The sequence below is a fragment of the Cavia porcellus genome, unplaced genomic scaffold (assembly GCF_034190915.1).
Source record: "Cavia porcellus strain 051 isolate PalLab524CR breed Dunkin Hartley unplaced genomic scaffold, mCavPor4.1 scaffold_18, whole genome shotgun sequence".
Taxonomy (NCBI): domain Eukaryota; kingdom Metazoa; phylum Chordata; class Mammalia; order Rodentia; family Caviidae; genus Cavia; species Cavia porcellus.
In genome coordinates this window covers 53446107-53471021 of record NW_026947501.1, presented here as the reverse complement: position 1 = coordinate 53471021, position 24915 = coordinate 53446107, and the positions used below count along the sequence as shown (strand labels likewise).

General features: G+C 52.6%; 1 protein-coding gene across 4 annotated transcripts in view; it reads right to left on the bottom strand.

Moving 5' to 3' along the window:
- Positions 1-12565: 12565 nt before the first annotated feature.
- The window catches only part of Kansl3 (KAT8 regulatory NSL complex subunit 3), a 35121-nt gene continuing 22771 nt past the window's right edge, over positions 12566-24915 (bottom strand). For 3 of the 4 annotated variants that reach the window (XM_063229930.1, XM_005004447.4, XM_063229933.1), the window contains 11 exons: positions 24489-24552; positions 23931-24131; positions 23628-23784; positions 22249-22323; positions 21195-21362; positions 20594-20678; positions 20110-20240; positions 19146-19255; positions 18603-18825; positions 18163-18296; positions 12566-14474 (listed from right to left, as the gene is read on the bottom strand). In XM_063229930.1, coding sequence (XP_063086000.1) covers positions 14454-14474; positions 18163-18296; positions 18603-18825; positions 19146-19255; positions 20110-20240; positions 20594-20678; positions 21195-21362; positions 22249-22323; positions 23628-23784; positions 23931-24131; positions 24489-24552 — 1369 coding nt within the window. In that variant the 3' untranslated portion in view covers positions 12566-14453. The remainder of the gene's footprint in view (positions 14475-18162; positions 18297-18602; positions 18826-19145; positions 19256-20109; positions 20241-20593; positions 20679-21194; positions 21363-22248; positions 22324-23627; positions 23785-23930; positions 24132-24488; positions 24553-24915) is intronic. The other variant, XM_063229931.1, reaches the window with a different exon arrangement.

Genomic DNA, 24915 nt, shown 5'->3' with positions numbered 1-24915 from the left:
AGATGGAGCTGGCAGCAGTTCTGGGTTCTGAGCTCAGCTGCCCATCTCCAGGAGGGCTCCCAGCTAATCACTTTCTCCCTGCGGGAGGACTAAGTCCTCTGAACTCACTGCCAGCCAACACAGTCTCCACATCCACTGCTCCCCTCCACTGCAGGGTCTCTCTGCAGAGGCTTCTGGGGTCACCAGCTGTCCCGTCACTGTGACCATGAATCCCAGGTTCAAACAGCTCCTCTCACATAGTGAGTCCTGCCTCAGAGAAAAGGCACCACCAGCTACTGCCTTCTTCTTCCTTGAAGTTTCTCTCTTCACTCTCTGTGGGCTTCAGTTCACACTTCAGATTCTTCCTGGGTCCAGGGGACCCGCTTCCCTCCTTCCTGTCTTCCTCATGATGCTATTTTCCAGTGTCTGGATGGTGACTCTCAGAGAAGCTGTTTTCTCTGCTGCTTGCCACTCCACCGTCTTGGTCTTTCTCCCCTAATACTTTCAATGTGAAAAAAATGTTCTTCCCAAAGTAACAATTATTTATTACTAATTTTGTGTGGTGGTGGGGATTGAGCCCAGGGCCTCAAGGATGCCAGGCAAGTTCTACCAGTGAGCCACTTCGCAACCTCTTATTTTTATTCTGAAACAGGGTGTTAATCTCATTCACTGAGAGGAAGTGGGTTTTCCGCAGTCCAAAACCAGCCCCCAAGGCAGGCAGGGTAAAGAGGCCTAGATCAGATGCTATGTCAATTAACAATTCGTGGTTCCTAACACATCACCTTTACCCAGTGTCTAAGACTAAATGTAAGTTTATTTAAGTAATTTGAATCGCTATGCTGGTAACCTTTATATCCACAGCATGCCAACTAAAAACATTCCCAAGACCTTTAGATAAAATCACCTTGGCAGGGGTTGGGGATTTAGCTCAGTAGCATAAGCGCCTGCCTTGCAAGCAGGCAGTCATGAGTTCGATTCCCGGTACCGATAAAAAGGAAAAAGACCAAAAAAAAAAAAAAAAAAAAATTCACCTTGGTTAGGCTAAGGGTACCACTCGAGTGGTAGACCATAGGCTGAGTCCTGAGTTCAAATCATAGCATAAAACAAAACAAAAATACGGACTAATTCCAAACTGCATTAAAAGATAGTCTAAGACAAAATACTAAAATATTAATTATAAGCATAATTTTGAGTGCATGTGTTTTTATCTCTTTATATGACCCTGAAAGGCAGAAAAGAAAAACTTTGATTTTTTAAAATTTATTTTTGAGACAGGATCTTACCACATAGTCCAGGCTGAATCTGTATCCCCTGTGTAGCTCAGGGTGGCCTCAAATTCACAGTGATCCTCCTGCCTCAGCCTCCTGCGTGCTGGGATTAGAGGTGTACACCCCTAATTATAAACAGCTAAATCAGATACAACTAATATACAGCTAGAGAGGGTCTTGGCCTTCAAGGAAGTCAGCACACACACAAAAGGCATCAAAAAAAGATATCAGAATTGTGGCTGGAGGCCAAGCTGAGGAGGGAAACAGCAGCCTGAGATTGCATTGTGATCAGCATCATCTGGTCCAGAGGGCCCAGCGAGGCCTCTGGGCCATGCGGTGGGAGAGTGACCAGAACATCTGCACCTATACTTCCTCGCTTCCCTGTGTGGCCTGCTATGTGACTCGGGCCCATGTTAGTTAAGTGACTATACTTGTAATCCTGCAGTTTGACTGTAGTCTGACCCACACTGTGACTCCTCTGTCTAAGTGACCCCTGACACAGGGCCTTGCCAGCCAATCACTCAGGACCCTCCTGGAAATCCAGAACTGTCCTTATTTCCAGCAAAACTCTCCTAACTTCCTCCCCTGGCTCCCCTCCTCATGCCTCGATGTTATGAGATCACGAACTCACACATCTAACAGGTTGCGGGTTATATTTTTCCTATGTCACCATCACAGCTGGCCGGAAAGGTAACACTTCAGCCAAGCCAAATCTAAGAGTTTCGCTGAGCCAAGAATAATTCCAGACTTAGGTGACCCTCAGAACCCTAAGAACTGTGGTCAGCCCACAACTATGCACCCGAAGAGGCAGCGAGGCAGCTTCCTGGGGTTCGGCAAGGTGTTCTGGCTTCTGTGAGTCAGCGGCCTCCTGTCACCGCCACTCAGCTGCCGTGACCGACCCAGGTCACAGCAGGGACGTGGGAGAGGCTGTGATGCCTTAGGGAAGTGTGGCAGCCCTTCAGGTCACATCCAGCTTCAGTTCGGACGGGCCTGGAAGGGCGTTTTTGACACCCTGGGAAGGGATGTGCACAGATAGAGTTGGAAGTTTGCAGAAAGGAACTGTACTTGTTCAAAGCTGGCTACGTTTGATGGATTTATTTTTACAAGATTTTCAAAAGGAAATTTAGACACAAAATAAGAAGGTGACCATTTCTCTGTTAAAATGACATACTTTTCATGGGTTATAAAAGACTTAAGGTTATATTACCTCCTATGTTCCTTTTAAATCATTTTATTTTGTCTTTCATTAAACAGGGTTGGCTAGGCATTGTTCCCCAGTAATCCATGGTCTAAAGTGAACTCTGTGGGCAGCTTTTGATCTCTGTCTTGTCTAAATCAAGACCTGAACAGACTCTCATACCTAAAACTGTCTTTGAGGCTTCCCACATTGTCCAAGGACATCACAAAGGATTTGTGGTATCAAAATGATTTAGTCTCTCTGATATATGTGCCTGAATGAATTCAGGAGGCCTTGTCAGATGAGAAGAGAGGATTACATGGTACTGACACAAGCTTTTCAGAAGCTGTGTGCTATAGAAACTGCTGAGGAGGGCCATGTGTAATGACCCACAGGGGTCATTAGAAGCACTCAGGAGGCTGAGGCAGGAGGATGGCTATGAGTTCAAGGCCAGCTACATGGCAACCTTCAGCTCATAAACAAACAAATAAATAAATACCTAGCGGTACAAACTGAGTTCAAGGCCAACCTGAACCACATGGCAGGACTGTGTCTCATAAATACATACATAGCCACAAACTGCTGGAGAACCAGCCTGGTTGTCCAAGATGGGATCCCACTCATCACACATCTGGTGCTGCTTTGCCTGAAACTAAACCAAGAGGCACAATGCCATCAGCTAGAATCTGTTAGTCCTTGAAATGTTAACTTGCTTGGAACTTTACTTTTTAAATTTGAATCTACCATCTTCCAGGCTGGTGATTTTCAATTGGGGATCCACTCCTCTCATTTACAGTTTCACTACAATATCGGTGCATGGCTTTTAGGATTTAAGCCGTATTTACTGAGTTGCTTCCTTGATGTTCTTCATATATTCTTGGTGTCAAACTTTAAAAAAGCAGCAGATCCTGGACCTGGGAGCTGACACTCAGTGGTAGATCACTTACTTAAGATAGGTGGTCTTACCCTCACATGGGTGAAGGTCAATTCCCAGCATCAAAAGATAGTATTTGGGGAAGAAAGAAAACAGATCCACATGCAGTAGAGACTTCAGGGCTAGGGGTGAGTCTCAGAAGGGCAGCACTTGCTGGGCATGCCGAGGCCCTGGATTTCACATCCACTGTGGGGCTAACACCACAGAGAGAACAGTATCTCCGAGCTCAAGCAAGGAGGCCTTTCTCTTTATAGAGAGGAATAAATAAGCCAGAAAGAGAGAGGCTGAACTCTTCTATTTTGCTCCTATTGATCAATATGGGTAGCTGAGCTAAGCGTTCATGAGGCACAGAATGAAACATCTGAGGGTCTGAGTGTGCCTTGAACGTCCTGGCTAAACCTGGGGCGTCTAGAGAGTCTTGTCCAGGTGACATGGGAAAGATCTATATGACCTGAAGGGAAAACACAGTCTCCAGGTGACACAGGGAAGCTGTCCCCCAGAACACGGGGTTCCCAGGATGGCAGGGCTCAAGGACAGTGAGTCCTAAGTGCATGCTTGGTGCGTTCCTGATACATCTCCAGATTGTTATATATACTCGGGGTGGGGAGGTAGTTACAGTTTATAAGTATCTTTTCCTGAAAAGATTACTTTGATTTTTTTCGCTTTTGTAAGGTTGCTACAATGCCCACCTAAAAACCCTTTCCTTGGGGCTAGGGATTGAACAGAGGGCCCTGTGTGTGCTAAGCAAGCACTCAGTCCTGGAGTCAGAGTTAGACATTATTTTTATATTTCATCTAAAACTTTTGATTGACTTTATCTGCTTTTGCGTGCCCCAGAAACTACCTAATTTTCTTGTCAGTTTCTTGTTTTCTTGTCACCGTCTCGTAGTGAGTTCTCATCAGATCTTTCACTTCTGCTAAATCACGATAGTATTTTAACCACAGCCACTTGAGGCCTTTTGCCGGCTACAGATCTGTTCTGTTTCACGCTGATGCTTCTCTGAGGAAGAGTAACCTTTCTATGAGGTCACTTTTACCAAGATGAAGCTGACTGAGGAGGAAACTGTTTCAGCAGGAAATTGTGCACTACCATCCCGATGACCAGACCCTGGCTCTTGCACCTCTTTGTCAACTGCAGAAGACACATGAGAATTCTGTTTTGTCTGCTGGTGGTCTGACTGGCTTCCTGCCACTCTGTGGAAAAGCTAGTTTGGGTACCTGGATACACTGGATTGGGCGCTGTCACCTTGCCCAAATTGTCAATTCTTACAAAATTTCAATTCTGCCTGTTATTGTCAATATCTGGCTATAATCTTCCAAATAAATAAGTGTTTCCAGATTTTTTGACCTCCTGCTTAACTCACTATCAGGTGCCACCTGTCTTACACAGTCCTTTCTCCCGGCCTGGCACAGACTCAAGGGCCCATCTCAGCACAGAGCGCACAGGCCTGGACCTCTCGCAGGACAACCCACTGTCAGGGCCACCAAGAAGCCCAAAGAGATGCTCAGATATGCATGTGTGTGTGTGTGTGTATGTGAGCAGAATCAACACTGCACACAACGAGTGTGAACCCAGCCTTCTTTGTTAATATTCTCTTCTTCATTCTGAACATCCCCTTGTAAGATCCAGGACCCTAAAATGACTGTCCTTGGCCATCACCTCTCAGCAGATGGTTCAAATGATTCTGCAAAGACAACACCAACAAGGTCCTTGACTGATGGCTTCTTAGGCCCCGTTGCCTAAGTCACTTGGAAGTTGTTCGGTGATAGACAATACTCATCTTGAACAAAAGGGGGAACTGGTGATGATGAGCTTTGCTTCAGCCCTATCTATGTTCCCCAAAGCAATCCTGCCCTGCCCAGCCTGTGTTCCAGGAAACAGCGAAGCCCTGGCACCACTCTGCCCTGGCACAAACCAATGTAAGGCCAGTTTTCCTCCTTTAGCAGGACTTCCGCAGGACTCGGGGATGAAGCAGATGGCTCGCTCGCCCACCTGCCTGCTAGGGTCCCAGGTCTCTGCTGTGTCAATCACTTTCCTGATGCTGGGACAGAATACCCACTACCCACCGCATAAATGAGGAGGAGAGTTTATTTTGGCTCATAGTTTTTGAGGGTTCAGTCCATGGTCATCTGAAAGGGCATGGTTGAAGGGCCGTGGGGAGCAGAGCTGCTCCCATCATGGGAGCAGGAAGCAAGGATAAGACCACGAGCTTCAGGGACCAGTCTCTTCCCAGGGATCAGTCTCCTTCAGCCAGGCCGCATCCCTACCAGCATGTTCAGTGTGAACAGATCACAGGGCTACTCTACCGACGAACACACCAGCACCTGGAACCAGCCACCTCCCCAAGCCCTGCCTGTGTACAAGCTTTTTGGGGGGACATCTGCATCCACATCATAGCAGCGTCTTTTTCTCTGAGACAGCCTCACTGGTGGATGTTCTCCCAATTAATTAAGGGCTTCTTAATTGCCCTAGGCATTTTGTCTTTGATGACTTACCAGGTGGAGGAGGAGCCCTAGTTTGCTTTCAACATAGAAAAAGCGTAAATGCTTTTCCCAGCTAAGGCTAAAGAGCCAGTGAGGGAAAGTGGGCCAGCACAGGTGAGAAGAGCCTGGAACTTCTCACATGCTCAATAAGTGGACACGGAGCTGCTGAGAGGCATTCACAAATCATCCCTTCCCTCGGGGGCTGGCACATGGAGGAGACATGTTGAGAGCATAAATAACCACAACACGAAGCCAGGAGTACTATGCATTGTTGTGTTAGCCACACTGTTACCTTCCAGAATGAAAAAGTGCTCTGGGACTGGCCACAGTGGCACACGCATGGATCCTAGGTATTCAGGAAACTGAGGCAAGAGGATCGGGTCTGTGCTCAGAGACCGAATGGAGACCTGTGGACCTGAGTCACGTACCGAGGTAGTTTTTTTTCTTTTTGCGGTTCCAGGGAATGAACCCTGGGCCTCCCACTAAATTACATCTAGAATTCTTTCTGTGCCTGTCCCCCGCTGGTCGAAAGCGGCAGAGTTAGCAAAAACAGTATTTTTAAAAAACCACACGAAACTTGTTGGATAGAGGAGCAGGAAGTGGGCCAGTTATGCAGCTGCTGAACACACTGATCTTGGTCTGCCCCGCACCACCCTGCCTACCCAGGCTGGGGAGCGGGGGCTAGAGGGCTGCCACTGCCTCCTGCGGAGCTGCTGCCAGGACGAGGCACTCACTAGATGGGGGCTGCGAGCTGGCAGTGGGAAGGGACTTGCTTCTTCCATGTCACTTCCTGGCCTTCTGTTCTGATTTCCATATTTCGGAACAGAGGGATTTTTTTCCTTGTACTAGGAATTGAACTCAGGACCTTGCACTTGCCAGGCAGGTACTATGCCACTTGAGCTGTACCCTGGCTGGAACTGATGGAAATGTAACCCCATTTTTCTGTGTGTGCCTTTTTGACACAGGGCTTCACTATGCAGTTCAGGCTGGCCTTGTTCACTCTATAGCTCAAGCTCCTGCCTCAGCCTCCCGAGTGTTGGGATTATAGGCAGGTGACACCACGCCTGGCTGTGGCTGTTGTGAATTACAGTGGACCCAGGACATCTGCAGACCCAGCCTTGTGGCTGAGTCCGAAGCCCACAGCCCACTAACACCACATGGTAGCAGCTGGCTGAATCCCTCCATGTTGGCTTAGCCAGGAAGCTGAGCAGAAGGAAGCACTTCGGGGACTGAGACAGACGCAAGGTGGGGTCACCTCAACCTCCAGCTCACTTACCTGTCACGTGACTGCATCGAGGGTGGTGACTGAATGATCATGAAGCTGGCCAGGGACCACCTCCAAGTATGAGGGCCATGGAGATGCAGTGTCTTTATCGGCACGGATAAGTCCATCCCTGACAGTGGGGGTGCTGCTGTGGATGTGGAGAATGATTTCCCCTTCATTTCAGTGGGTGAGGACTCCAAAATGCTCCTGCCCCGGCCCAGCCAACAGGAGGCATCCAGGAACTTTAGGGCTGTGTGAACCCCCGGCTTTCTGCTCTGACACAGAGGTTGGAGGTCCTAACCACAACACAGAGGTCAGCTAAACTGGCAATGATATACTGAATCTGATGGGCAGAAAAGCACTATCGGACTGGACAGCCTGGAGACCTGGGCAGAGAAGATGGACCCCAGGAAAACCCAAGGGCCTATCAACAAGACATCTAGAGATACAATGGGAAGAGCAGGTGAAGGCAGGCCCACCAAGCGGGGCCTGGTGGCACCTGCCTGTGATCCCAGCACTCAGGAGGCTGAGGCAGGAGGATTGCTCCGAGTTTGAGACCAGCCTGGGCCACAAAGTGAGTTCCAGGCAGCCTAACCTGCATAGCGAGACCTATAAATAAAGACAGTCCAAAAAAAAACAAACAAAAAAAATGGGCGTGGTGACTCACACCTGTAATCCCAGCACTCAGGAGGCTAAGATGGGAGGATCGTTGCGAGTTTGAGACCAGCCTGGGCTACAAAGTGAGCGCAAGGCCAGCCTGAACTGTATAGCGAGACCCCGTCTCAAAAAAGGCATAAATAAATAAAGACAGTCTCTCCATGGGGAAAGGTGCTGCTGTACGTTGCTTCACTTACCCCTAAAAAAAGAAAACTCTTGGCGGACCCCTTTTGCATTTGGAGGGAATAATACCAAATTTGAGTGTGTTAATTCAACCCACTTGCTGTGTTATCAATTTCAAGGAAAGAAAACAATTTTTTGAGCAAAGACTGAAGCAATGGAAAATCTACATCAGGTCCTCTTATAGCTGGACCTTAGGACCCAGCACATGTAACACACAAGCGTCCGTGACAGACAGCAAAGGCCAGCGGGAGAATGGGAGAATCCCAGGCAGACTTGATGGCTTGGGGATTTGACCTGCCCAGATGGGAGTGCAGACCTGTACAGGAGGACGGGAGGGACCAGGCTCAGCAGGGCCAGAAGACACAGGCGCCTGCTGCTTCCCTCCCGTCCCTGTGCCACACAGCAGGCTCCTGGAGGCCAGCTGTAAGGAGGAAGTAACTCCGGTGACTGCAGGGCACACTCCCCGGTGGCCCTTTCGGCAAGGGATGCTGCAGCACTACGCTCCTCCTGGAGGTGATGCTAAAGGACGGATACACCGGGCCTCCCTTGGCACAGAAATCACACAATGTGATCAGAGAGCAGGCGACGACCACAGTCCTGCAGGATCCCATCTACACACGTCCCTGAAGATCCCATGGTCAGGTGGTTAAGGACCTAAAGGAGAGAAACTGAGGGCAGGGCTAACAAGAAAGAATTTGCTGAACACTCTCCAAACATGCGAGAAAGGTGTAAGGTACAGACTTCAAGAGCTCAGTGAGTCCGGTGGGGTTCCTGCACTCGGGAGGCTGAGGCAGGAGGATCACCACAAATCCGAGGCCAGCCTGGGCTCCATGGTGAACTCAAGGCCAGTTTGAACTACAAACAACAGAATAGAAATCCATGCCAAAGGGGCTGGGGATTTAGCTCAGCGGCATAAGCACCTGCCTTGTAAGCAGGCAGTTGTGAGTTCAATCCCTGGTTTACCGATAAAAAAACGAAAAAGACAAAAAAAAAAAAAAATCCATGCCAAGATAGGTCACAGTCAAATCTGGAAACCGAAGACAGAAAATACTGAAAGGAAAAGGGAGAAACACCACCTTATCCCTTAGAAATTAAAGAGAAACTGGGGCCAGGGATTTAGCTCACTGGCATAAGCGCCTGCCTTGCAAGCAGGCAGTCGTGAGTTCGATTCCCCGTATCGATAAAAAGGAAAAATATTTAAAAAAAAGAAATTAAAGAGAAATTAAGACATTTTCAGGTGAAGGAAAATTGAGTACAATAGATTTTCTCAAGTGTTTAAAATGAAGCTTAAAAGCAGGACTTTACACAGACCTGAGAGCCGGGACACGGGAACTCGGGCCCAGCTCACGTGTACCCTCAGGTACATACAGGAACACTTCAGGGCAGGAGCTGCTCAAAAAGCTATGGACAACAATGCAAAATTCTATTCTAGAAAAATGTAGAAAAGGTAGGAAAAAGAAAACAGTGTACAGAGAACAAACACCAACATGGCAGGCTTAAGCCTTCGCCTACCTGTAATTACATATAATAGAAACGGTCTGAAAACATGAATTAAAAGATTGACAGAGGAAGAAATCACACGCTGAATGCGGCTTGTCTACAAGACAGTTATTTCCAAGAGAGCAAGAGAGGCCGTGTAGAGCCAGCGGCAAAGCAGAGGCAGCATGCACCAGGCCCCAAGCACCAATAAATAACACAACATAAAATAAAGCAAGCATGGGGCTGGAGGTTTAGCTCAGCGGCATAAGCGCCTGCCTTGCAAGCAGGCAGTCGTGAGTTCGATTCCCGGTACCGATACAAAGGAAAAAGACAAACAAATAAAAATAAAAAAATAAAACAAGCAAGGGGACTACATTAACTTCTGAGAAAACAGATTTCAGGGCAAAAATATTATCAAGGACAGAGAGGGACATTATGTCCTAAATGGGCGAATCCACCAAAAAGATACAGGCATCCCAAAGGTGTATATGCCAAATGACAGTAACACAAAGTACATGGACCAAATACTAATAGTGATGCAAGGAGATGATTCCACAATTAGAGTTGGGAAGCAAATAACTTGACGGAAAATCAAGGACATACAAGAATCTGCTAGGCATGCTACAATCCTAGCACTTGGGAAGCTGAGACAGAATTTCCATGAATTCCAAGCCAGCCTGACCTACACAGTGAGATGCTATGTTAAACAAAAATTAAAAAAAAAAAAAAATAGAAACAACATAGGAAGGCCCCCAAAACCGAAAAACTTACTATAGGAATAATTACACACCTGAGTATACGTCCTGGAGAAAGAAAAACATAAAAATCTGTATGTAATAGCTTACAGAAGCCCTTTTTTCCCCAAAATAGTTCAAAACTGAAGACAAGGATGGGCTTGTCGTCCTGGAACTGTTGTGAGGCTGAGGCAGGACGACTCCGTTTGAGCTCAGCTTGGGCAACTCGCAGACTTAAAACTTTCTCTCCAAAAAACAAATAAAAGGGGTTGGGGCTATAGCACAGTACAAGGGCCCTGGGGTCAATCCTTAGTGCCATCAAAAACAGAAAACTCTAGAAATATTCAAAATATCCTGCAGCACGTGACAGACATAACCACGTGATGACGGCTTTCGGCAATGCACGGAATGAACTTCAGGTGAGCGCATCTTGGATGGACGTCAAGGGAATTACATGGGTGGGAAAATCTCCAAAGGTCACATCTGTACGATTCTGTTCATGTGCTGCTCTGTGCAGAAGTGGCAGAGAAGGGCAACTGCTACAGATTTGGAGTGGCAGCCTGGGCAGGGGGAGGCCATGGTGGGGCAGCATGAGGGAGCTCCTGTGCACACAGGACGTCCAGTGAGCTGGGGTGATCACAGGGACACACACCGTAGCCATGTCAGCTCCCGATCTGGATGCTTTCCTAGTGTTATGGCTTGTGTCTGGATGTCCCTGCAAAGCCTCAGGCAGTCCTGTGGCGGTGGGTATTTTGGAGGCGGCTGAACCTAGCTTGTGATGGATTCAGGGTATGAGGGTTTTGTCTGCCCTCGGGCAGGCAGCCTGCCTACAATACAAGGGACAAGAAGAGGCCTGTGCATGTGCATTCCTTTGTTGCTTCTGCTGTCTTCTGCTGCCATGAACTGCTGCCCCATGCCACATGCCACCCTGCCTTAGAGCCAGCCGGTGAGGGACCAAAACATCTACAAACCATGAGCTAAACAAATCCTTCCTCCTTTAACTTTGGGTGTTGGGTATTTGTCTCAGCAAAGAGACAACCAGTTATCTGAGCCGTGAGCAGCAGATGGGGTCATTGTTATATCACGTGTCCCATTAGCCCAACAGCAGTTTATGGTGTATGCCTTTTTAGCCTCTTTTCTTCTTGGAAAGGTAACAGGAACCACAAGCTCCTGCAGAGAAGAGGCCTCCTAAGAAGGCCTCCTCCTAAGAAGAGGCCTGCAGCCGTTAAGTCAGTCGGAATCTGAACAGGGACACAGCCGTCCATACAGCCCGAGCCGGGGACTGTGGACCCTGCAGGCTGCCCTCAGCAGAGGACACAAGGTACTCAGCAGACACGGAGGCGCCAATCTGCAGTGACCCGAGAGCACGGTCCTGCTCCAAACTCTGCTGACACTGAGTTTGCAACAACCTCGTAACCAAAACACAGGCACTTAGAAAAGGGGTGAAAGGGGCCTGCTGCATCTCAGCTCCTATGACCCTGCCCCTGCCCTCCTGAAGACAGACAGCTGTGACTTACACACCTTAAACCTTAGTGTTCTCACTCTCTCAGAATGGGTGTGGCTGACCCAGCCTTGGCCTCCACCAGACCCAATGCCCAGTGAGGGGCGGGAATGTGCTGGTGAGGTGGCTCCAGACATTCCCCACATACCAGCCAACCTGCTCAAGGGCTCTTCGGACCGTGACCCGCATTCGGACTAGCCACACCGGGCTGCGGGTGGCAGCGCAGCCTGCGGGGTCCCTTCCTTCCTCTGCAGCGGGGTTACACCTCACAGCACCACATGTAGGGGGTATAAGTAAAACCACAAGCTGTCACGCTGGACTTTCCTCTGACCACTTCTGTCCTGAAGGCTGTGACACACATGCTGTGTATATTGCTCCTTGCATAGCAACCAGTTCATTAAATGAGGAACCGCAGGAAAGGGACTCGTCCTTAGCCATGAGATGCCTGCATGACCACAGCCACCTCGAGGCTGGGAGTCACAAGTCCACTTCCAAGTCTTCACAGACTTGCTGGGGGCAGGGACACAGGTACAGAACATGCAAAGGGACACGGTCCTAGGGCCCCACCTCCCAACTCAGGCCCAGCCCAGGGGCCCCCACACCAGCAGTGGCCTGTGCTCCAGCCAGGGTAGGTCAACTGAGAAAGGTCACATGAGGCCAAGCGGACCCCACCTCCAGGAACAGCAGCACTGCTGGTCTCCAGCTCAGGAGCCCAGCACGGGGCAGAGCTGCGCAGCCGTCAGGGAGCCCGGCTTCTGGCCTGCCCTATGGGTCTCACAGGTGCAGAGTGAATCACAGCCCCAACTGTGGTGGGATCACTATTGGCATCACACCATCACCTTAGCTGTTTCTTGTGCCCACTCCTGGGTGGTCCCCAGAACAGTCAAATGAAAGCAAATGGAAGGGTTGGTTTTGGTGTTTTTAATTGGCTTTGCTAAGAACATAGCGACTCAGCTCCCGCCAAGACTGTGACCTCTCCCAAAGCCCAAAGCCATCTACAGGGCAGCAGCACGCATCTGCTGTCCAACAACTGAACACCTTCTGGATCCTTCTACATTTCCTGCCAAGAGCATCACCTTCTGAGGCCTCTGAGCTGGCTGTGTGACAGCTGGAGATGTGGGGAAACCTAAGGCTCAAGAAGGAGCGGGGAAGGCGTCGCTACATGGCGCCTCTCTTGCCCTGGGCTGGCCCTCCACAGTGAAGGCCAGTGTTCTTGGAGCCTGCTCTGCACCGCAGGCCTCAGCAGTGACCACAGGCAGGACGACAGCGAGGCCTTCTGCTGCCCGTCCGCCGGGGTCAGGGAAGCCCCTGGTGTTGTCTGCTGGGCTGCACTGCTATTATGGGGTGCAGGGGCTCCTTCACAGCCTCAGTCTTACTCCCCATTGCCCTTCCGGTGTCCTCTGGTCCTACCCATAAAGCTGCAAACCCTAAGCCCTGGATGCCTTATACATTTCATATCTTCCCTAAATTTATTAGATATCTTCTGAATTTCAGAAGGCAGTAACCTACCAGCTAATGGAAAGACACAGCCCAATTGTGTGTGAATCAAAGCAGGAGGCAAGGGAGAGGGCCTGGGGTTGGAGGCCCGCCTTCTCTGTGACTACCAAGCCGAGTGTGCTTGCTCTGGCCACCACCCAGCACGCAGGCACGGCTCTGGGACTGACATGCAGGCCCGGCCTGATGTGTACCACACCACGGTCAGGACCCTGGATGGACAGTCACATTCCAGGTGCCTTCCCTGGGCCTCATGTATTGCCCTGACTGGAACAGTCTAGATATGAAAGGGAAAGGAGCCTGCGCTGGAGCCCAGGCGCTGACCCCAATCCCACAGCACATTGCACACAGCCCTGTGAAGGTCAGGAGGGTCCCGGCGCTCCTCCCCAGGGAGCCTTTCCCCAGGGCTCAGGCTGGCACCGAGCACAGCACCGGAATCGCCATCATACTCTCCCACCTCTAGGCAGGAGACAGAAGTTCTGTGAACGGAAGCACTGGAGCGGCCTTCACTGTCCTGATGCCCCAGCTTCAGCCCTGTGCCAGAGACAGGGGTGGGGCTTTCCCCAGCCTGGCAAGTTCTGCTTCTCATTTCCAGCTTGTCACCAGGTCCTCAGGGGCCCAACACACAGCCCCGGGGTCAAACTGTCTGCGCCACTGGCCGCTGCACTCCACCTCTGTGGCCCTCAGGGCCTACAGGCTCTCAGTGGGGAACTGTCCACAGCATGATCAAAGAGGACAGGGCCAGCGCTGTTCCCCACATCCTAGAGCCAAGGGGCTGAAAGATGACACGGCCAGTGGTCACTGCCTCCATCTGGGAGCTCCTAGCAGGCTACTCTGCAAGTGCTGTGCTTTCTAAGGTGCTCCTTGGCTGCTTGGTGATGTGAGAGGTATGTCCACAACAGCCCTGGGACTCTGCCAGTCTGGGAAGAGCCGATCCTCTGTGGCCCCACACCGTGTGGCCCATGGAGGACACGCTGCAAAGGGAGGCTCCTTTTCCGATGCAGTGAGCCGGTCAAGCACATGGCGCCAGGAAGACGTGCCTCCGGTCCGTGAGCGCCGGATCCGTGACTGGGCTGTGCAGGGACCAGAATGTGGACGCTGGAGGGCACTGCTTCCCTTGCAAGCGCCATGTCCCTCTGCCACTTGGTTGCCTGACCCCAAAGACAGCAGACACAGAGGTAACACGGCTGCCATAAAGAGGTCTCCAGATACTCGGACAGCTCAAGGGGTGCATGTGTGCCCACAGCCACTGTGAGGCGACCTTCAACAGCCTTGTGAGGAGGACACATGCGCTGCATCTTCAGGGTGCGGGAGGCAGGCGCTGTGCAGGAAAGGCAATGAGCAAGGGTCAGAGCAAAGGTCAGAGCTTTAGGCGCCCACACCCCGCTCTTCTAACCCTGTCCCCCCACCCGAGTGGGTTCCAAGGGCAAACTCAACAGGAAGCAGCCAATGCACAAGGACACAGACTCTGGAGTTAGAGGTGCCCTATCTCAGGACACACAGCTCCTGGAGACCAGAAACCCCTTTTCCCTCACTGACGGGACCCAGGCACCCACCTAAGTAGCTGTGAGGATTAAGGGAGTCGGCCCAAAGCAAGCACCTAGGATATAGTATGCACTCAGCCACCATGGTCAGCTCTCACAAATGAGGATAGGAAGGGAAGGCAAAGGTGACCACTGAGTCACAAAAAGTGACAGAAATAAAGGCAAGATGCCGTAACTGTTCTGACGTCATTTCTCGGGTCACTGTGCAGGTGTGTGGTGGGTGCCACAGCTGCTGTGCCTCGGGACTAGGGCTGTGACCTAGGGACAGAGCACCTGACCAGCACACAGCAGGCCCTGCATTCCAGCTGCAGCGCTGTGAAACTGATAACCCACCACTGTGCAGAGCACTGAGGGTAGGAAAGTAGACAGGGGCCTCTGCTCTCTCCCAGCTTTCCCCGCTGTTCTGGACCTCACCCGGGAGAGGATGCAGTGGAGCGCGGAGGAGGGAGAGACGGGAAGCGAGCACAAGGCAGTCATTCGGGCTTCAGGGGCCCCACCCACCAGCAGCTGCCAGGCGCTGGTGAAGTGCTGGGCTGTGGCGAGGCTGGGAGGTCACTGTCCCGGGCCACAGCTCCTCCTCCCCGGCAGCAGAGGTCAGGATGGCCAGAAGGACAGAGAGGCGTGGCGGGGACTGAGCGAGAAGGACTCCTTCCCTCCACAGCCTGCTGCCTGCGAGCTCACGCCGTGGTGCATCCCATCACAGAGACATGGAGCCAACACTAAACAGTTCTCAGAGACCTTACAGAAGTCTACCTGGTGTTTACCGTCTTCTTTTCCCTTTGGTACTGGGGATCAAACCCTACTCTACTACTCTACTACTGAGCTACATCCTCAGTCCTTTTCTTTTTTATCGTGAGACAAGGTTTCACTGAGTTGTCCATGCCGGCCTCCAATTAGGGGTCTTTCTCCCTCAGCCTCTGAAGTAGCTGGGACTGCAGGCATGTGCTACTATGCCTAGTTTACAATCCTTTTTAAATTCATTTCATGGAGATATAGTACGTAATCCCAAAGTAAAAAAGTATTATTATGGCTGGAGATTTAGCTCAGTGGTGTAAGCACCTGCCTGGCAAGCACAAGGTCGTGAGTTCAATCCCCCCCAAAAATAAAAAAAAATTTTAAAAAAAGGATTATTAAAACTTAAACACAATACCATTATCATGCATAAAAGATAAACAATTCCTTTACATCAGGTGAAAGTTCAAATTTCCAACTGTTTCATCCATGTCAAAAATGGGTGGTTTTTCAATCTTTCAACATTTGTGTTTCCAAAGCCCGAGACACTTTGAGGTCCTACTAATCCCACCAACTACAAGTCACTGATTTAAGCCACTGAACTGGATCAAAAACTGAAGTCCAGAGAGGTCACCGATTTGCCCAAGATCACATGACTAGCTGGAAAAAGGACAGTCTGTCCTTAGTATCACTGTGTGCAGTATAAACACTGAGGTGGTGACTGGAAGGAAGCCTTAAGTGCATAACACCTGGCCCCCAAAGGACCACTGTGACACCTCTGGCAATCACACCCACCTGGCCCATAGGTGAACTAACCCAATGCCAGCACCACCAGGCAGAAGCCAAAACTTGCCCTCTACCCTGGCCTTGTTTTAGCCCTGAAAGATGAGGCTCTACTCTCTTCCTGCCACTGCCCAGCTCCCTAGGCCCAGCAGGCTGTGAGGACCACCTGCCATGGAGCAAGTGGTGTGGGTAGGGACCTACAGTCCAGCTGTGCATCAAGGTGACACTGCAAAGGTGAAGATGGCCTAAAACAGCCCCAAATGGCCTTGGGAGGTCACGCCCACCAAACCACCAAGGAAAGCAGCATTTCTACGTTACTAAACTCCATGCAGTACAGTATGAGAAAAAATAAGACACTACATATTTCACTTTAATATACAAAACCTTTAAATGTGGGTACAATAGAAGATCCAGAAATAGAAACCACTACATATCAAATAAAGAATGTGACAAACAGTTGGGCCGGGTGCACACCTGTACTCCAGCACTTGGGAGGCTGAGGCAGGAGGACTGCCATGAGTTCGAGGCCAGCCTAGGCTACATAGTGAATTCAAGGCCAGCCTGGACTACACAGTGAGATCCTATCTCAAAAAACTAAAAAACAGAGAGACAAAAGAATGTGATAATTCATAAAGACATGATGTTAGAAGTAATCAGGAAAAACGCATTATAGAAAACAGGTATTCTCATCACTGTGACTAGAACCAAAGATTACCAAACATTCAAAGGGCAGTCAGTCAGCACCTGGGCCACACTCTCCACTTTCTCTCTCTCGGGCTTTCAGAGGTGGCAAGAACACAAACTGCACACTGTATCAAAACACAAAACACAACCAACTGCCATATCACTGGAGAGGGGTGAGACATGTTTTCATAAATCAACGCGGTGGACCACTAGCCCAGCTCTCAAAAGGCAGTCAGGGCTTTGTGTCCCCCACAGAGAAGCATGTTACAAACGTCACTAATAAAGACTAGTTACAAAACAACTCATACCCTGTGAACCCTCTCCTGCGCCCCCCAAATTACCTACTGTGATTAGGAAGAAGTCTGCAAGTCCCTAAAACTAGCGTCACGGTGGGCATCACCTCCGGCAAGGGCACGATGGGAAGCTTTCATCTGAATTCATTATTTCTGCAGTGATTGAATAATTTAAAGCAAGCACAATTCCTTTTGCAGTTGAAAAAAAAGCAATTAAATAAAAACACCTCTAGCCCTCTGCAAAAAGATGCTCTATGATGCAAACGGGTATTAGGTGTCCCCTCAGCACCGAGCTTTCCCTTAAAGTGATGAAAACACAAAGGCTGTGCAACAGCTCGGAACCAGCACCTGCCAGCGCACCCAGGTGGGCCCGGAGAGAGGACAGCAGCCTTCCCTCCAGGACGTGCTGAGGCTGAGGCTATCCACAGGAAAGCACACTCCACTCCACTCCACTGGGCCACACCTTCTTAAGATTACAAACATTTTATTGATAAGGTCACGTTAGAGCAAGGGGTGAAGGCACACACCTGTGATTCCAACACCTGAAAGCCCAAGGTAGGAGGGTCAGGAAGCAGACACTAACCTGGGCTACCTAGTGAGACCCCACCTAAAAAACAGGAAAATCAAACCCAGGTCAACAAGTCACCATGGAAACCAGACTGGGTAAGAAGTGACGGTGACAGACTGGGACAAGCTGTGCCCTAAGACAACAGTGACCAGCACTATGACTGCGAAGGTGTGAGGCAGAGAGAATGAGCTGGGCAGTGCCCTGCGCTGCTCCAAATGAGGGCCGGGGGACAGGCGGAAAAGGACGTCAGGAAGCGGCGAGGCACCACTGTGTTCACCCCTAGTCCTTGCCACACCCAGGGAGTGTCACAGAGGAGACTCACGGTGGCTTTCCAGTGCTCAAGTGGCAGAGCCACAAACCCCGAGTGGACCTGATCTGGTCTGCTGACGGCCGCAGGGGACTCACCTGTGAGCTGGAGGCCAGTGCCTGGGACGTAGGCTCCTCAGGCCCGGCCGGCCCTGAAGCCATGGGGCTCAGTGTGGTGATCCTACTCGGCTGGCCGCGAAGTGTCAGAGTTATAGTGGTGGGGACCTTCAGACCTGAGCAGAAGAGAGGAAGATGGGAACAGGGCTTTCAGTCACGGCCCCCGTACTTCCCCCTGGGAGAATCTGCCCTACAAGATACAACCCTAGGCCTCCTCCCAGCTGGGCCTGCACACCCAGGCAGCAACCCCAAAGACTGTAGCAGGACACAGCCTGTGCCCCTCGCCTCTGGGGGGCGAGTCTGCGCAGCCAACCTTGAGGGTGATCCCAGGACGTATGCCGCTGGGTTTACACTTCGCCCACACAGCATGAGGTTCCGGAGGAACAGCCCCCCTGCAGTCCCCATGTTCCCATGAGACACACCTGAGGCTTGGTTAGAGATCTGAGCCAGGCCAGGAAGGCTGCTTGCCAATTTAGCGAGGCCCCCGTTGGTCAGCAGTTGGTGGATGGCCGTGGGTTTCCCACCAGGGGTGGTGCCCAAGGAGGAGAGAGTGGTGGCCACTGGAATGGTACGGACAAGGGTGCTGGTGCCCGTGGTGATCGCACCCAGGCTCTGCATGGGGGTGGGCAGCTTCACACTGGTGGCCTGTGAGACACACAAGCTCAAGCAGTCAGAAACTGCCCTCCAGCAGTGGTGTCCCCGTGTTGGTGCCCGCAGGACACTGCTAAAGGCTGATGTGCACCGGGTGCCCACCCATGGACCAGGTCTTCTGCTGGGCTCTGGGCATGCACACCTTTAATCCTTGCAACTTGGAAGGTGCCACTACTCTTTTCCTCACTTTACCAACAAGGGAACAAGATAGAGAGGCCAAGATACCTGCCCTTAGCTCCACAGTCAGTGAGGGGCCTTCCCCACTGGCAGGTCCTCCCCACCCTGCCAAAGCCAAAGCGGAAGCAGGAGCCCACCTGTGCGGCCAGGCCCGATGGGGAGTTTGGGGGAAGGCCGGAGCTCTTGCCGCTGATGTCCTGCAGGCTGAAGCTGAGGCCCTGGAGGAGGCTGCTGGCTGAAGTGGCCCCTAGGAGAAGGCACAGTAGGCGTCAGCAACTGTGCATAGGTCCCCCCAGGGTAGCAACTGTGCACATGGTCCAGCAGCACCAGCCCTAGACTGCTAGGTTCCCCTGAACACCTCCTGCCTCCAAGAGGGTCACTGCCATTGGTAGAGTGGGGTGCTACACAGGTGCAACCCAGAATTTGCTCTGCACATCTCAGCCTGCTCCCAACCCAGTGGTTCCCACTAGGTGGCCCTAGGTTCAGGACAGTGCTGGGAAAAGCCATGATTGCCTGAACCACACTTCAGAAATTTAAAGTCCTTCCGTTCTTCCCAGTGGAGAGGAAGGAAGTGCTCTTCAAGGCCAGTGGCTTCTGCACAGCTGACTTACCCTTCACCTGCACACAGTCCTGCAGCCTTGGTGTAAACAAGGGGTCCTCTTGGGGGGGTCTGCAGTGCCAGCCTTGGGGCTCAGCTAACTGCCTCTCCAAGCAGGTGGGGTCAGAGACAATGAGGCACAGCACAGGCAGGAAAGCAGCTCGTTTTGCTAATGACTAGGACAGCACTGTTTCCCCTTGTGTCCAGTCAGATGTGTTTAAAACCTCAAATACAACCCCAAAACACCCATCAGCTATTCCTCATCCTCAGTCGTATCCTCCATGCTGGGGATGGAAGCCAGCATCTGGCACCTGCTAGGCAAGCGCTCAACGGGAGTAACACTGCCCGCCCTGTTCCCAGTCCCACAGGAGAGGGCACAGCCAGGACCCAGCTCGTTCTGGCTCCGTCAGCCTCAGACACCCACGATGTCAGGATGGAGTTACACCTCCAGACCAGCTCCACAGAGGCTGGTCCAGGACTGCCCCCCTCCCCGGGACAGATACCTGGGAGGGAGCTGCCAGGAGACGTGGCCACCAAGCGGCTCTGGAGTGTGTGCAGGGCAGTGGGCGAGGTGCTGCTGGAGACCCCTGCTGGGGCGGGGCTGGCCGCGACTCCACCTTCAGACGAGTTTGACCTGGAGACAGACAGAAGCCTGGTTGCCCAAGGGTCAGCATGCAGCAGACTCTAGCAACACAGGCAGGGCTGACGCAGGCCTGACAAAACTCTTAACGCTGGACAGACCAGAGCCCGTGGTTTCTCTGACCCACGCCTGAGGCTGGCCTCCAGTCCTAAAAGTCAGGCTCAGAGAACCTAGTCCTTAGAGCAAGCTACTGCAACTGCCACCTAATGGTGAGTGCTCAATAGGCCCAATCAGAGACAAAGGTGCCCCTGACTGAAGAAGCTGGACTCCACCACCTCCCTGAAGCATGAGGAGCTAGACGGGGTGAAGGGAAAGCAGGGACCAAATAGCCACAGCAGCTGACTCACTTGGCTGTGGAGAGGAGCCCGGTGAGCTCCTTGGTCCCCGCCGATGCCTGCCCCAGCGTCATGGTGATGGGCTTCCCGCCTGCAGCTGCAGAACAGAAGCCCAAGGTCACTGTCAGCCCCACATGGCCCCTATCTTCCCACGTCCCTCAGCCCAGGCTAAGCACAAGACGCTGGGATGGAATGTGGGAAAGAAAAGCCATGTCGGCGCACGGAAGCCATCGAGGTCACCTCTGCTTTCCACTGTATTTTACTGTTCCGGTACCGGGAATCAAACTCATGACTTGCTAGGCAGGCGCTGTGCTGCTAAACTGTATCCCCAGCCACCCCTCCCATTTGTGAAGCTTCCTGGACTATCTTATCATTCACTGAAGTCGAAAAGAACAAACCACAGCACACGGTGCCAGGCAGCCCAAGTCTCCCCTCCAGGGCGGCCTTTGCACCAGGGAGCCAGGCTGTTGCTCCCAGCCACAAGGCTCCCGCTAGGCACTTTCTCTTTTCTGTATTAGGGCTACTGGCACAATTTAGCTGTGCAAGGCGGTTACCTCACAGGGGGAATCTGTTCCTTTGCACGGCACACTTTAGCTCCTCTTTCGAGGCTCACCTTCTGGGGCCCCTCCGGTCACATCCCCCTGGGAGATGAGGGACACTTTGATCTTTGGCCGCTTGGAGGCCTTGCTGGCAGGAAGTGGGCTGGAGGGATGGTGCCGCTTCAGCTGGACCCTCAGCTCCTCCTTCTCCACCTCCTCTGTCGGCTCTGAGGAAATGGGGACTGAAAGAAAGGGTGCACGTGAGATCCACCATGGCCAGAAACATGGACAAAGGGAGCCCCGAGGCATGGCCCTGGCTCAGGCCCACCTGTCACCCTGACCTAGAGCCACACAGATGGGTCTCTGCGCTGGTGGGACAGACAGAAGACACCCTGACCCTGGCCACAGGGACAGTGACATACACGAGGGGCTACCCACAGTCCTGTTGGACCCAGAATGCGCCACCTTCCAGTCACAAGTCCCACGCCCTCCCGACTGGAGGCCTCGAACACCACACAAAGCTCCCCGGAGGGGCAGGCCACCCATTGTGGTACAGGACTTTCCATGAGGCTTGCAGGAGCCCCCAGCTGAGGACCTGCCTGACCAATGGAGGCAGGGAAGACGGCACTGGGGCATCGCAGGGCCCTCAGTAACAGGGAGCAGCGGTCCACGGCACAAAAGAGTCCCCAGCGCAGTCACTGAACACAGCCAGCCCATGCTTTGGGGCCCTCAGCCATTCCCACCTCCAGGTCAGAAGCCCCGGCCCTCAGTACAGGCACGCAGGACAGGGCGGGGGTCATATCCCACAGAGGGACAACTCCGGGGACAGGTGTGCTGGCCGCAACCAGAGAAGGAAGGCAGGCAGAGAAACAGGAGTGACAGGTGTCACATAGAGAGGCGGCTGGTACGCTTGCATGGCCGGGATGGGGACAGAGGAGGGGGAGAGAACAGACTTCAAGACTCAGCTCACAGGCAACAGGCACACAGGGAAGCCAAGGAGCAGGCAAAAGGCACGGGGAAAGAGCAGAGCCTGGCAGCCGCGTGAGCAGAGTGGCTCAAGAACCAGGAGACGGGGACCTGGCCCGGGGCCGAGCAGAGCAGCAGCAGGCAGGAGAGCGCGGTACTCACCGACCAGACAGGAGGTGCCGGGAGGAAGCGCTTTCCTCACCAGCATGTTTTGTTTCAGAAAAGCAGCGAACTGTGCTGGAATGAATGAGAAAGAATTACAGGATCTCAGCCAGCCACAGAGAGGAGGACAGGAGAGAGAGAGAGAGAGAGATATGGAAGTGGCCAGCTCCTGCCAGGTTTCTCACTGCGGCGGGGCAAGCAGCTCCCGGTCTCCTTAAACCGAGGGCCTCACACAGGTACCTCCAGGGCCACTGCTGAGAGGCAATGGAGAGGGCGCTGGGGGCTGGGCCTCCCATAGGAGGTGTGGCCCCACCTGCCCACCAACTCTGACATCACTGCTGCTGCCCGGGAGCCCCTCAGCCCTGTGTTGAATACAACTTAGCCTGCGGCCTTCCAGCACTCCCTGGGTTCTCGACTGTCACACTGCCCAGAGACTGCAGGCGGCTGGCCTAGCCTCATCCAATGTCTCTGGGGACACCACCCACCAGCAACTTGGCTGTGGCCACTGCTCAGGAACAGCAGGTCACAGGCACCCTCACAGAGCTGAGTGGCCTGGCCACAACTTGGCCGTCACCCCCGACTCACATGGCTGTGCCTGTCCACACCACTTACAGGAGGCCTGGGCTCCACTAAGAGCCCCACAGGGGAAGCCAGCTCGGCCTCCTCTGCTCAACAGCCGGCTCAGGCTGCTGCCTCTTGGCAGGGACCATTCCCAAGAATCTCAAACACACTGCTCTTGGATGCATCATCAAACACCAGTGCTGAACAGGCATCCACCAGGACCTGGGTGTGTGGGGGGAACAGACACTGCTGCTGCTGCTGCTGTGCTCTCCACCCCCGACCTCTTCTTTCTTGCAGCTCCTCGAGGAGCACGTGTAGCTCTCCAAACTATTTCAACCATGCAAATGTTGCCCAGCCTCACCTAAACCTACGGGCGGAGAACCCTGCCCACTTCAATCACCCCAGCACAGGAAGCGTAACTCTTCAGGGGCAAAAGAAAGGACACGGGCCTGAGTGAGGCCTCCTAGGATCTGGGCATGAGGGCTGGCACCCCACAGGTAAGACCTGGAGGTTCCTTGACAGCAGGTAAGGCTGGCAGGGCTTGGGTACATGAAGATGCGTCCCACCTCGAGTGTCAGAAACACTCTCGGGCTGGAGCCCACGCAGTCAGCGCACAGCCCCTTCCCCTGCACGGCAAGGAAAGCGTAACGAGGGCCACAAAGCCCTGCTGAGGCTGAGGCGCAGCCTGTGCTGCCTGGACAAGATGCGGGGAGGCTGCCTCTCACTGCCCCTGGACAAAGCTGCGGGTCACGCACTTCCCAGCTCTGCACCACGGGGACTGTGGAGGCGGAAGCCAGTTGCTGGGCTGGGAGCTATACCTTGGGCTTGTTTGTGACTTAGTACAGCTTCTGTGCGCTGCATGTGCCTCTTCAGCAGCTGAGAGCTCCCAAGCTGACCGGACTTCTGGGCCAAGGGAACTGTGGTCACTCTGGTCTTGGGACTGGAGGTGGGGCTGCTGGATACGCTGGAGAGATCCTGAGTACAGGAAGAAGCGGAGAGATGAGCCAATGTCATCCGGGCCACTACCACTGGTGCGACCCCCAGCAGTGCCCTCGTGGGAAGTGAAGGAGCCACGCACGTGGTCCTCACTCCCTGCCCGCGGCCCTTCCAGCCTGTCCTACCTCTGAGCCTGAGGGTGACGCAGGCAGCTTGGCGGCAGGGGAAGCAGGCCGACTGCCCCGCTCAGGGATCTCGAAGGCCAGGTCTCTGCGGGACACATCTCGAGGCTTCTTCTTCTTCTCGGCATCCTGGTCCCGAGGCTCTGAGCCCACATGGCCCTCAGTGCGAGTGAGCACCCCAGTCAGGAAGTCCACGATTTCATCCTAGTGTCAGAAGCAGCCAAAGCTGCAGAGGCCTCCTCGGGGGGACAGGTAGCACCCAAGAGCTCAAAGTATGACTCCACCAGGCTCCGGCCCCCAGAGGTGGCTGGAGATCAGCGGGGGCCACGAAGGATGCCATGAAGAGGATGTGCCATGCACACCCTTGACCTTCTCTGCTCATGACACTCTCTGCCCCCTCTCTCCCTCTATTTCCCCTTGCTGTGTTTATAACTCAGGCCCGCAGAGGCCCAGGGGACACCCCTCGGCATTCAGAGCCGCTGAGGCTGCTGCCAACAAGACTGAACCTCAAGGATAAGAGAAAGGGGGTCCAGCCGAGAAGGATGCAGGACCACTGCATACCTGAATACATCTGTCCACCATGCTCTGCGTCAGCCCTTCTGATTTCTTTTTCGCTTTGCTTATTCTAACACAAAAAGGAGAAAACGTTTTACTTTTTCAGCATAGCAGTCCACAGCATCCTGCAGAAGTAAGAAAGTTGCAGCAATTAAACAAAACAGCCTGTATAGTTGAGTATGCTAACACATGCCTACAATCTCAGCACTTGGGAGGCTGAGGCAGGGAGATCATCACAAGTTCAAAGCTAGCCCAGCATGGCAAGACCCTGTCTGAAAATGAAAAAAAGAATCAAGTGGACAGTGCCAGAGATTGTCCACTCTAGATGTCATATATACCTGGCTTACCAGGTAAAGTCTATATGAACTGTAAGGTCCTCATTGAGAGTGCCCCCAAAATAGCCTCCCCCGACTCCGAGGTTACTGGATTAGGA